The sequence below is a fragment of the Neopelma chrysocephalum genome, unplaced genomic scaffold, assembly GCF_003984885.1.
Source record: "Neopelma chrysocephalum unplaced genomic scaffold, ASM398488v2 Primary Assembly neopelma1_104200, whole genome shotgun sequence".
Classification (NCBI taxonomy): Eukaryota; Metazoa; Chordata; class Aves; order Passeriformes; family Pipridae; genus Neopelma; species Neopelma chrysocephalum.
This window is the reverse complement of record NW_020927154.1, coordinates 1486-12803: the sequence shown is the minus strand read 5'-3', so window position 1 is coordinate 12803 and position 11318 is coordinate 1486. Positions and strand designations below refer to the sequence as shown.

At 69.7% G+C, this 11318-nt stretch overlaps 2 protein-coding genes across 2 annotated transcripts; both read left to right on the top strand.

Moving 5' to 3' along the window:
• Positions 1 to 374: 374 nt before the first annotated feature.
• LOC113962081 (V-type proton ATPase subunit B-like) lies at positions 375 to 2430 on the top strand. The gene is made up of 5 exons (XM_027672894.1): positions 375 to 564; positions 1024 to 1106; positions 1239 to 1343; positions 1881 to 2010; positions 2124 to 2430. The coding sequence occupies exons 1-5, from the start codon at positions 465 to 467 to the stop codon at positions 2288 to 2290; spliced, it is 585 nt and encodes a 194-aa protein (XP_027528695.1). The 5' UTR covers positions 375 to 464; the 3' UTR covers positions 2291 to 2430.
• A 422-nt stretch (positions 2431 to 2852) lies between these two features.
• Positions 2853 to 9886, top strand: LOC113962082 (shootin-1-like). Its single transcript, XM_027672895.1, has 16 exons — positions 2853 to 2959; positions 3676 to 3755; positions 4438 to 4501; positions 4805 to 4899; positions 5034 to 5160; positions 5811 to 5908; positions 6124 to 6205; positions 6417 to 6511; positions 6770 to 6913; positions 7340 to 7493; positions 7592 to 7700; positions 8459 to 8508; positions 8812 to 8936; positions 9068 to 9121; positions 9220 to 9455; positions 9727 to 9886. Exons 1-16 carry the CDS (start codon positions 2920 to 2922, stop codon positions 9884 to 9886), a joined length of 1713 nt encoding a protein of 570 aa, XP_027528696.1. The 5' UTR covers positions 2853 to 2919.
• Positions 9887 to 11318: the final 1432 nt, after the last annotated feature.

Below are 11318 nucleotides of genomic sequence, written 5' to 3'. Positions count from 1 at the left end.
GGGTGCCCAACCCACCAGGGGTGCCCAGGAGATTTTTGGGTGCCAGGGGTGCTCAGGGTATCCAGGGTGCTCGGAGTGCCTGGGGTGCCCAGGACATCTGGGGTTCTTGGGGTGTTTGGGATGCTCAGCGTGCCCAGGACACGTGGGGTGCCCAGGGCTCTTGGGATGCCCAGGATATCTGGGGTTCCCAGGGCTCTTGGGGTGTTTGGGATGCTCGGGGTGCCCAGGACACATGGGGTTCCCAGGACTCCTGGGATGCCCAGGGCACGTGGGGTTCCCAGGGCTCTTGGGGTGCTCGGGGCGCTCAGGTCGCTGGGGGTGCCCGGGGCACTTGTGGCACCGGTGCCCCCCGGCGTTCTCGGGGTTTTTGGGGCGCCGGAGCCCCCCCGGCCCCAGCGCAGCCCCCCCTGCAGGTGTCGGCGGCCCGGGAGGAGGTTCCCGGCCGGCGCGGCTTCCCGGGCTACATGTACACGGACCTGGCCACCATCTACGAGCGGGCGGGGCGGGTGGAGGGCAGGAACGGCTCCATCACCCAGATCCCCATCCTCACCATGCCCAACGACGGTCAGCGGGGCACGGGGGGGGCTCTGGGGACACGGGGGGGGCTCTGGGGTCACGGGGGGGACTCAGGGGATGCGGCGGGGCCGGGCCTGCCCCGTGCCAGGAAAGCACGGGGGTGGGAAATGCTGGATTGTTCCAACCCGGTTTTTGGGAGCTCATGGGGTGGTAAAGCCCTGGGTGCTCGCTGGGGTGCTTTGGGGTTATCATCCCCCCCCAAATCATCCCTCTGGGCCCCCCCAGCGGGAGAAGGGTGTCCCCAGAGGGGACACAAACCATCCAAGCCACCCTTCATCAGTTCCCCTTGGGGTGCCCGGCTCCTGGGAAGGGGGGTGGCACCGAGACCCCCCGTACCAGCCCCATGGGGGCCGTGCTGCCCCGGTGACCCCCCGACACGGGGCATGGCCGTGTCCCGAGCAGCCACCCCCACGTGGGGGGCTCACAGCACCCCGGTTCCCCCCCCAGACATCACCCACCCCATCCCCGACCTGACGGGTTTCATCACCGAGGGGCAGATCTACGTGGACCGGCAGCTCCACAACCGGCAGGTTCGTTCCCGAGCCCCTTCCCGGCTCCAGGGAGGGATTGGGGGGCCCGGAGACCACCCTGGAGCACCGGGATGGGGGTGGCCAGGGCAGGGGGTGGGTGCTGGACACATGGGGGTCCCTCTCGCCCCACAGATCTACCCCCCCATCAACGTCCTGCCGTCCCTGTCCCGGCTGATGAAATCGGCCATCGGGGAGGGAATGACCAGGAAGGACCACGGGGACGTCTCCAACCAGCTGGTGAGGGCTGGGGGACACTGGGGAGGGGGGTGGTTTGTCCCTTCAGAGCCCTCTGCCCCTGCCTGGGGGGGTTCAGAGCTGCTCCAGCCCTGGGGAACAACAGCACGAGGACGTGGAGCTGCTGCAGGGAGTCCAGAGGAGGCCCCGGAGCTGCTGCCAGGGCTGGAGCCCCTCTGCTCTGGAGCCAGGCTGGGAGAGCTGGGGGGGTTCCCCTGGAGAAGAGAAGGCTCCAGGGAGAGCTGAGAGCCCCTTGCAGGGCCTGAAGGGGCTCCAGGAGAGCTGGAGAGGGACTGGGGACAAGGGAGGGAGGGACGGGACACAGGGAATGGCTTCTAAATGGAAGAGGGGAGATTTGAATTGGGAAGGAATCCTTCCCTGTGAGGGAAGAGCCTGGCCCAGGTTGGGCAGAGAAGCTGTGGCTGCCCCTGGATCCCTGGAAGTGTCCAAGGCCAACCTGGGCTGGTGGAAGGTGTCCCTGGGTGGGCTCTGAGACCTCTCCCAAGCCCCCCCATTCCCTGTATCCCGTGTCCCTCCCAGTACGCCTGCTACGCCATCGGGAAGGACGTGCAGGCCATGAAGGCGGTGGTGGGGGAGGAGGCTCTGTCTGCCGACGACCTGCTGTACCTGGAGTTCCTGCACAAGTTCGAGAAGCAGTTCATCTCCCAGGGTGAGCGGGGGGGCCCCACGCGGGGGGCTGGGGGCTGGGGGGGGCCCCACACGGGGGGCCTGGGGCGGCCCCGCAGCATCCCCCGGCTCCTGCACCTCCCTTCCCTTCCCAAGGCCCCTACGAGAACCGGAGCATCTTTGAGTCCCTGGACCTGGGCTGGCAGCTCCTGCGCATCTTCCCCAAGCAGCTGCTCAAGCGGATCCCGGAGAACATCCTGGCCGAGTTCTACCCCCGCGAGGCCAAGGCACCCGAGCAGGGCCCAGTGGGAACGGCCCTGTGACCCCCCCCGCCGGATCCCCACAGACCACCCGAGGGCCCCTGGAGGGGCTGCCAGGGCCTGGCTGCCGGGTGGGCACGGGGGGTGTCCTGGAACCGGGAGGAATCTCCTTTCCTTGGGGAATAAAGCGCTGTGGTCACCAAATCCCTGTGCTCTGCTGCTCCCTGCTGTGGCCCTGCCCTTCCCACCCCCAGGGACCCCTGGAGATCCCTGGAGACCCCTGGAGATCCCTGGAGACCCCCAGGGGCTCTGTGGAGCAGCAGCCCCTGCCCAGTCCATGCTGCCCAATACAGGCAGAGGTACAGGCAGAGGTACAGGCAGCCACACACATCCCCCCACTGAGCTGCACCTCCTCAAAACACCCCATTTCCATATTTTGGGGAGTTCCCATGCCATGGGGGGCAGGGGGGTCCCTCAGAGCTCCCCGGGCAGGGTCCCCAGCACCTCCCCAGCCCGAGCACCCGCGGCCGGGGCGGGGCAGGTTTCGGTTCCCCCCTGCCCGGATCGGGGCCCCCCCTCCCGGGGGGGGGCCAGGGGGTGGTTTCACTTCCCTGCAGCAGCGGGAGGACGAGGCAGAGCCGGGGCAGGGGCAGCTCCCCCCGCTCTGTGGGGCCGGGGCCGCAGCCCCCACCATGGCCGGGGCTGGGCAAGGGCTGGGGGGGCCCCTCGCAGGTAAGGTTCGGCTCCAGGGGATCTGGGGGGGCTCAGGCATGGCCGGGGGCTCTGTCTGTCTGTCTGTCTGCCTGTCTGTCCCCTGTGGCCGCCACCGTGGCCTCCGGGCACCAGAGGGTTCCCAGTTCTCTCCCCTGGGAGAGGGTTTGCAGGGAGTGAAACCAGCCAAGAACTGGGGCTGGAGGGGGATTTTCTCTCCCCGGCGGAGGGTCCTGGGGGTCTTCACTCACAGCACCGCGGGTCCCACGGGGGGTGTAAGGTCCGGGGTGGGGAGGGGGGTGGATTACAAAGTGGGGGTGGGGGGGAGGAAGTGAGGGAGGCAGGTGGGATTTAGATTCCAGAGCTCACGCCCCACCGGATTAGGGATTCCGGGAAGGGTGGGAGGCTGGGATGCACCTCAGCCCCTCCGGGAGCTGCCCGGGGGGAGCCGGGTAAATAGCCCCTCCCAAACCCCCCCCCCACGCCACGAGGACCCCCGGAGCACTTGGGGACAAGAGCTGTCCCCAGGCCCAGCATCGGGGACCCCCGGCCCCCCGGGACTGTCCCCAGGGCCGTTTCCCCCGGTACGTGTGGGGGTCTCACAGCATCCCCCCCCCCAGACCCTTCACCCCAGCGCCCCGCGGGCACACCCGGGGCTGCCGGGGACCGGCCACCCCCCCGTGTCACCCCCCTGGCCCCCCGTGTCTCCTCACACCCCCCGCGTCGGTTCCCTGCAGCCATCCTGGAGTCCGGGAGCAGCGAGGAGGAGGAGGAGGAGGAGGAAGAAGAGGAGGATGCAGAGACAGCTACGGGACAGGTATCGCTTCCAGAATCGCTTTCCATCGGATTTCCCCCTCCCGCCCCCGGAACTCGGGGAGGGTGAAGGGCGGGTGCCCCCCGTGTCCCCCCCCCATCCCGGCTGGGTGTCCCGGCTCCGGGGGCTGAGGCTGGGGGTGGCACAGGCACAGCATCCCCAGCGCTGGCAGCGTCTCACCGGGACCTGGCAGTGCCCCGTGGCAATGGAATGCCAATGGAATGCCAATGGAACGCCAATGGAATGCCGTGCCAGTGGAACGTCTCACCAACTCCGTTCCCTGCTCTGCCAATGCAATGCCCCGCCAGCGGAATGCTGTGCCAACACGAGGCCATGCAAATGGAATGCTGTGCCAGTGGAATGCTGGTGCCAACACGAGGCCATGCAAATGGAATGCCGTGCCAGTGGAATGCTGTGCCAATGCCGTGCCACACCAAAGCAGGGCCATGCTGATGCCATGCCAATGGAATGCTGTGCCAATGCCATGCCAAAACAGTGCCCTGCCAATCCGTGCTGTGCCAACGGAATTCCACCCCGGTGCCACGCCATGCCATGTCCTTTCCGTGCCATGCCAAAGCTGTGCTGTGCCAATGCAATACCCTGCCAGCACCAAGCTAAGCCAATGGAATGCTGTGCCAGTGGAATGCTGTGTCAACCTGGCTCCTCATGCCCGTTTCTCCCCCAGCTGCACCCACTCCTCGGCCCGGAGCTGGGCGATGCCGAGGGGCGGCTGGCACAGCTCGAGGAAGGTGAGCCCTGTCCCACCCCCGTGTCCCCCCCCCCCGTCCCCCCCCCCCGTCCCCCCCCCCCCTCCCCCCCCCGCTCCCCCCCCGGCACATCCCTGTAGGGGTCTCGGGGCAGCTGCAGCCCCTCACAGGCCCTGTCAGTGACGATGCCAGCGGGAAAATCCCTGCCCTGACACAGAGCCTGGTGCCAGCCCTGCTCCTGGGTGACCCGGCTGGGCTCTGCCAGCCACTGGGCGTGGGTGGCCGTGGGCAGGACCCGCGCTGGGGGCCTGGCGGGCACCTGAACCCCCGTGTGCCCCCCGGCAGCATCGCAGGCACTGCTGGCAGAGCTGGAGGCGCTGGAGGCGGAGGTGGAGCTGGAGCGGCTGTGCCGGCAGCGAGTCCAGGCCTTCGCGGCACAGGTAAGGGGGGGCAGCCACCCCACCACCCTCCCCTGGCAGGGACAGGGGTGCCAGAGCATCCCCCCGGCGCGGCCGGCTCGGGGGGTGCGGTGGGAACCCCGACCCTCTGATGGGGGATCTCTCTCCCCCCTCAGGGGCAGCAGGAGAAGGCGCGGCCGGGGTGGCTCAGCCCTGTCCGGACACCCGAGGGGAGGACACCCGAGGGGGTGACCGCGGAGGAGGACCCCGACCCTGCCCCGCGCTCTGGGCAGCAGCTCCCAGGTGAGCCGGGGGGGGTCCCGGCCCAGCCCATCCCATCTCATCCCATCCCATTCCATCCCATCCCGTCCCCAGGGGTCCCCTAAGCCCGGCTCGGCCCGGCGCCGCCGTTCGGGCTGTGCCTGAGCCCCGTCCGGGGTTAAACCCGGCGAAGGCGACACCGAAACGAGCCGCGAACGGCGAAGGGAAAGCGCAGCTCCTCCCGCTTCCCCTTTCCCATCCCGTTTTCCCGCGTCAGCGATTCCGGCTGTTCGCAGCCTGCGGGAGCCGGGGGGGGGCTGGGGGAGCACCCCTCGAGGGGCTGCACCCCTGGGAGAGGTGCCCTTCTGCGGGGAGGGAGCCCCGGGGTCACCCCGTTCCCTCCAAACCCTCCGTGTGCGGGAGATCCTCGGACTCCACCCCTGGGCTCACCTTTGGGGTCACACTTGGGGTCACCCTTGGGGTCACCCTTGGGGTGTTCGGGGTGCTGAGCACGACCCCGGGGGTCCCGAGGGTCTCACCCCCGTTGCCAAATGCCCTTCCCTCCGGGTCACCTCCCAGATCCAGCTTCCAGCAGGGCCCCTGGTGACACGGCAGGGACAGGGGTGACCTGGGGACTGAGTCCACCCCTCGCTCCCCCCTTTCCCATCCCTCGCGCCCCCCTTTGCTCCCAGACCCGCAGGAGCGGCTCTCCCGGCTCCTGGAGCAGCAGGAGGAGCTCACGGGGCAGGTCCGGGAGCTGCAGAGGCAGAACCAGCACCTGCAGGCCCAGGTACCCCCCGGGACCCCCGGCCGGGCAGGACCCCCCTCCTCCTCCTCCTTCCCTGTCCCCTCCTCATCCCCGGGGCTCCTCGCTGAGCTCAGGGCAGGGGTTTGGGAGGGAAGACCCCCCCTCTACAGCCCCTGATGTCCCGGGGGGGGTGGGCTGGGCACGGTGGGACCCCCCAGTGAACCCGGGGCTGAGGGGGGGGGCTTGTCCCGGCACAGCTGGAGCTGGAGCAGGAGGAGCGGCAGCGCCTGCGGGCGGCCCTGGGCACCAGCCAGCGGGCACTGAGGTCCTTCAAGAGAGGTGAGCGGGGTGCCCACGGTCTCTGCCCAGCCCCTGGCAGCTCCCAGTGCCCCCAGTGCCGCCCCGTCCGGCGAACTGGTGCAGCCAAAGGCCGGGAGCTGCGGGGGGATGGCCGGGGAGGGGGTGTCCCACCCGCGGGGGGGGGGGAGCTGTGCCGAGGTGTCACCTCGTGCTGGTCCCGCCCCCCCCCGACCCCCGCTGTCGCCGGCAGTGTCCCAGATCGTCACCCAGGATTACTGGGAGGCGCTGGAGCAGCTGGAGCTGGAGCAGGACCTGCGGCTCCACGCCGAAGCCTTCGCCCACGAGGTGCCCGCAGAGCCCGGGCGGTGCTGGGGGCGGGGGGCACCCCCGGGGGGGTGGGAGGGCGGGGGGGGGGGGGTGCTTGTCTCAGCATCCCTCGGCACCCCGGTGCTCGTCCCACCCCGCTGGATCCCGGGCTGGGTGGGATTCTCCCGGGCACCCACCCTGGCACGGGGCCGGGTGGGGTTTGTCCCCAGTGCCCCCAAAGCGCATTTCGGTGGCCCCGGGGGGGTCGGTCCCTCGCTGAACCGGCCCCGCGGGCAGATGCTGGTGCAGCAGAAGGAGGCGAACAGGCAGAGCTCGATCCTGCTGCGGGACGGGCCCGATGCCCGGGTGGTGGCCGCGCTGCAGGAGCTGGGACGGCTCAGCCGGGAGCTGGAGGAGACCAGGCAGGAGCAGCGGCAGCGGGTGAGGGGCTGTCCCCGGGGGTGGGGGGCTGTTCCTGGGGGTGGGAGCCTGTCCCCGTGGGTGAGGGGCTGTCCCCGGCGGTGGGAGCACATGGTGTGAGGAGCAGGGCCGGGTCCCAGCTCGGCCCTGGGGCCGGGGGTGGGTCCGCTGGGTGCGGGAACCGGCTGGGACTGGGATCAGACCCCTCCATCCCCGCTCCCTGTGCCCACCCTGGAGAGGTTCTTCCATGGATTTCCACCAGTGCATTTCAGGTCCCACAATGGGGCTGCCCCACACACTGGGAGTGCTCCATCACCCAGCGGGATTTGTCCTAAAAGCCGCCTAAAGTTCCTGCCAAGGGGCCGATCTGTGGGGCTGTGGCACATCCTCGCCCCGGCAGGGCCGGCCCGGGGGTCCCCGCAGCTCCCGGGATCCCCCATCCCGCAGGTGGAGGAGCTGGAGGAGCAGCTGCGGATGCGGCCGGAGCCGGAGGAGCTGGATCGGGCCCGGGAAGCTCTGGCTGAGGCAGAGCAGGAGAAGCTGGAGCTGAGGAGGAGGCTGGAGGAGGCCGAGGGGCGGCTGGGGGGGCTGGAGGAGGAAGGTGGGTGCTCTGCCCCGCGCGGAGGGAGGACGGAGGTGCCCGCGGCCGGGTGGGCTCGGGCTCCGAGGGTCACCGGCCCCAATCCCACCCCGTTCCAGTGGGATCTCTGCGAGAGAAGCTGGCCCGGGACCCTCCGCCGCAGAGCCGGACCCCCGAGCCCCCGCCGCCCCCGCCGCTGCCGCCGCCGGGCCCCGCTGTCCCCGTGGAGTAGGTGACATCGCCGGGCACCTCCGGACACCTCCCGGGCACCGCCCCAGCAACCCCGGGGGCTGCCGGCGTGGGGCTGCCACAGGGAACACCGCGGGATGGGGGAAAACCTGGGCCCACCCGCCCCTCGTCTGTCCCCGAGCCGTGTCCGGCTGTCCCCGATCTGTGTCCGAGCCGTGTCCGGCTGTCCCTGGGCTGTCCCCGGGCTGTCCCCGGGCTGTCCCCGAGCCGTGCCATGCTGTCCCCGATCTGTGTCCCGCTGTGTCCAGGCTGTCCCCGAGCCGTGCCGGGTTGTCCCCGAGCTGTCCCCGAGCCATGCCGGGCTGTCCCCGGACTGTCCCTCAGCTGTCCCCGAGCCGTGTCGGGCTGTCCCCGATCTGTGTCCCGCTGTGTCTGGGCTGTCCCAGAGTCGTGCCCGGTTGTCCCCGAGCTGTCCCCTGAGCCGTGTCCGGCTGTCCCTGAGCTGTCCCCGGGCTGTCCCTGAGCCGTGCCGGGCTGTCCCCGATCTGTCCCCGAGCCATGACACGCTGTCCCCGAGCTGTGTCCCGCTGTGTCCCTGGGCTGTCCCCGAGCCGTGTCCGGGCATCGTCCCCGGCGGGAGGTGTGGGATGGGGGGGTCAGTCCCCAGCAGGGTTTCGGTGGCTGGGGGTGTCTGGCCGTGCTGGGGGTGCGGCCGCCCCTCTCTGGGGGGGCAGTGGGCAGGGTGGGCTGACGGGTTTGGGGTGAGGGGGCAGCTCTCACCCTCCTCTCCCTTGCAGCCCCCTCGCCGCCATCAGGCAGAGGAAGGGGGTGGCAAAGCGGCAACACGGTAAGTGCCGGGGGGGGCTCCCGGTGCCGGGGGGGCCCCACAGCGCCACGGGGATGGGGGACCCCCGGGCAAAGGGAGGACGGGGTGGGAGAGGCCGATTTGGGGTTCGGGGCGCCCTGCAGACCCCGCCCCCCAAAGGAGGGTGCTCAGCACCCCTGTCCCGCCCGGCACAGGGGGGAGATGGCCCTGGCAGGGTGGGACCACGCTGGGCCACGGCCAAGGGAGGGACCCCGGGCATGGGGGGCTGCGGGGGGGGGGGATGTCATGAGCTTGGGGGGACTCAGCGTGGTGGTACCTGTGCAGGTAACCCGGAAGCCCGGGATGTCCCAGCCCAGGATGTCAGAGCTCGGGCCGTGCAGGAGATGATGGAGCGGATCAGGAGCGGGGTGGTCCTGCGGCCAGCCAAGGACAGGGCACACCTGGGCCAGGTAGGCAGGGATGGGCCCCAACAATGTCCCTGGGCGCTCCTGGGACCGGGGCGGGCTTGGGAAGCACCGGCAGCCCCAGGGAGGAGCAGGAGCAGCAGGATGAGCCCCCCTCCCCGTCCCTCCCCTCCCAGGACCCGGTGGCCGGGAAGCGGAGGAGCGCGGTGCTGGAGCTGCAGGGAATCCTGGTGAGCGGCCCCGTCCCACGGGGGGACACCTCTCCCACCGCCCTGGGGGGGGGTCCCCGTGCCCGGTGTGACCCGTCAGCCCCTCGGCCGTGTCCCAGGGTGCCATGAGGAGGCCGGGCCGGAGGTGCAGCGGGCGCCGGGGCAGCGCCAAGGGCCGGGACCGGCAGCTGGAATCCATCCTGCAGCGGCGGCGCCGGGCCGTGGATGCATCCGTGGGCACCTCCACGGGCACATCCACGGGCATTTCCACGGGCACCTCCAAGGACACCTCCAGGGGCAGCCGCAGCCCCCCCCGCACAGGAGCAGGCCGGGGCTGTGAGCGGCCCAGAGCCCGGTACGGAGCAGGGTGGGATGCAGGGCTGGGGCCGGGTGACCCTCCTGTGGAGCGGGAACGTCCCCGGGGAGCGGCGCAGAGGTGACACCCAGCCCTGTCCCCTCTCTGTCCCCTCCTGTCACCGCTGCCGGGCTCCCCCACCCCTCTCACCCCTCTCTCCCTCCGTCTCTCCCCAGGGAACACGGACACGGCCCCGGCCGGGTGCCCCCCCGGAGGGCAGGGACGGGGACAGGGTCCCGTTCAGGCCCCGGGTGGGTGGTGGCCTCCCCAGGACGCGTCCCCCGAGCCGCCGGGCCGGGGACAGCGGGAGCCCCGGGCAGGAGCAGGAGCAGGAGCAGGAGCAGGAGCAGCTTCCCACGGCGCTGCCAAAGCCTCCCCAGCCCCTCCCACCCTCCTTCTCCAGCGGTTCCCACCCTCCCGGGCTTCAATGAGAGAGAGGTGGCCCCGTGTCCCCGCGTGTGGCGTTGTCACTGTGTGCTGGCCCAGGGGGTGGCAGCGGGACGGGGCTGGGAATGGGACTGGGAATGTGCCTGGGAATGTGCCTGGGAATGGGCTGGGAATGGGCTGAGAATGGGCTGGGAATGGGCTGGGAATGGGCTGGGAAGGGGGTTGGGAATGGGGGTGGGAATGGGGCTGGGAATGGGCTGGAAAGGGGGCTGGAAATGGGACTGGGAATGGGCCCGGGAATGGGCCCGGGAATGGGGCTGGGAATGGGGGCGGGAATGGGGCTGGGAATGGGCTGGGAATGGGGGTGGGAATGGGGCTGGGAATGGGGGCGGGAATGGGGGCGGGAATGGGGCTGGGAATGGGCCGGGAATGGGGCTGAAGCTGCTGCCAACGGGCCCTGGAAAGAGGCCTGGTGGGACCAGAGCAGGACACGGGATGGGAAGGGATGATGCTCTTCAGCTCACGCTTGGTTTTAAGCCTTGGGGTCCCCCGGGAGATGGGTTTTCATGGAATTCCAGACTGGTTTGTGTTGGGAGGGACCTTAAACCCCACCCAGTCCCACCCCCTGCCATGAGCAGGGACACCTTCCACTAGCCCAGGCTGCTCCAAGGGAGGAATTTCTTCCCCCAATCCCCCCCATCCCTCCCCTCCGGCCGTGGTCCTTCTCTAACACAACACGATACTAAAACCATTTATTCACTTGGGTGTTGGAGCAGTTGGGGACAGGCAGGACTGTGGCTGCTCCCAGCATCCCCAAGGAGGGGACAGATCCCTTCCCATGGATCCGTGGTCCCCCCATTCCCTGGGAACAGCCAGGACACGTTTCTGTCACAACACTCCAGCACTTGGCTTTTTTCCTCCCTTTTTTTCCTGCTCCTTCAGTTGAACTGAAATATTTAAGGTGTGGAGCAACCTCCCCAATTCCACAGCTCCTCCTCCTCCCTCTGGCCTCTCCAGACACCCGAGGGCTGCCCTGTGGGAAGCAGGCATGGAGAGGCCTCATCCCTGGAGCTGGGAAAGGCGGCAGAGCCCCAGGAGCAGCTGGGAGCGCTCGGGGGGCCGGGGCTGGGGTGACCCCTCTCCTGCCTCCTGAGTGCCTCCAAATCCAGCTTTTTGGGCCATTCCCAGCCCCACCTGCTCTCACCTCTCCCCCCCCCTCCCTGGCTCAGCACCAGGGAAATGTCAGGGACCAGGCAGGGAGACTCCCCCCCGTGCTGCCCTTTCCCTGTGCCCGCTCCGTATCGAGTGAGCTCCTCTCCCCTCATTACCCCCTCCAAACATCCATGAAAATCAATGATCCCGCGGGATGGGAGAGCCAGGAGCAGGCAGAGACGCCTCGGAGAGCAGCTGTCTGGGTATTAATCCATGACTCTTAAGTGGAATCATGGAATGTGGGTGGGAAGGGGCCTTAAAGTT

Coding starts and splice junctions, on each gene's coding strand:
- LOC113962082 (XM_027672895.1), top strand. CDS start 2,920: ATGGCCGGGGCTGGGCAAGGGCTGGGGGGGCCCCTCGCAG. Junction 3,756..4,437: donor CAGAGACAGCTACGGGACAG/GTATCGCTTCCA, acceptor TTTCTCCCCCAG/CTGCACCCACTCCTCGGCCC. Junction 5,161..5,810: donor CTCTGGGCAGCAGCTCCCAG/GTGAGCCGGGGG, acceptor CTTTGCTCCCAG/ACCCGCAGGAGCGGCTCTCC.
- LOC113962081 (XM_027672894.1), top strand. CDS start 465: ATGTACACGGACCTGGCCACCATCTACGAGCGGGCGGGGCGGGTGGAG. Junction 565..1,023: donor CCTCACCATGCCCAACGACG/GTCAGCGGGGCA, acceptor TTCCCCCCCCAG/ACATCACCCACCCCATCCCC. Junction 1,107..1,238: donor GGCAGCTCCACAACCGGCAG/GTTCGTTCCCGA, acceptor CTCGCCCCACAG/ATCTACCCCCCCATCAACGT.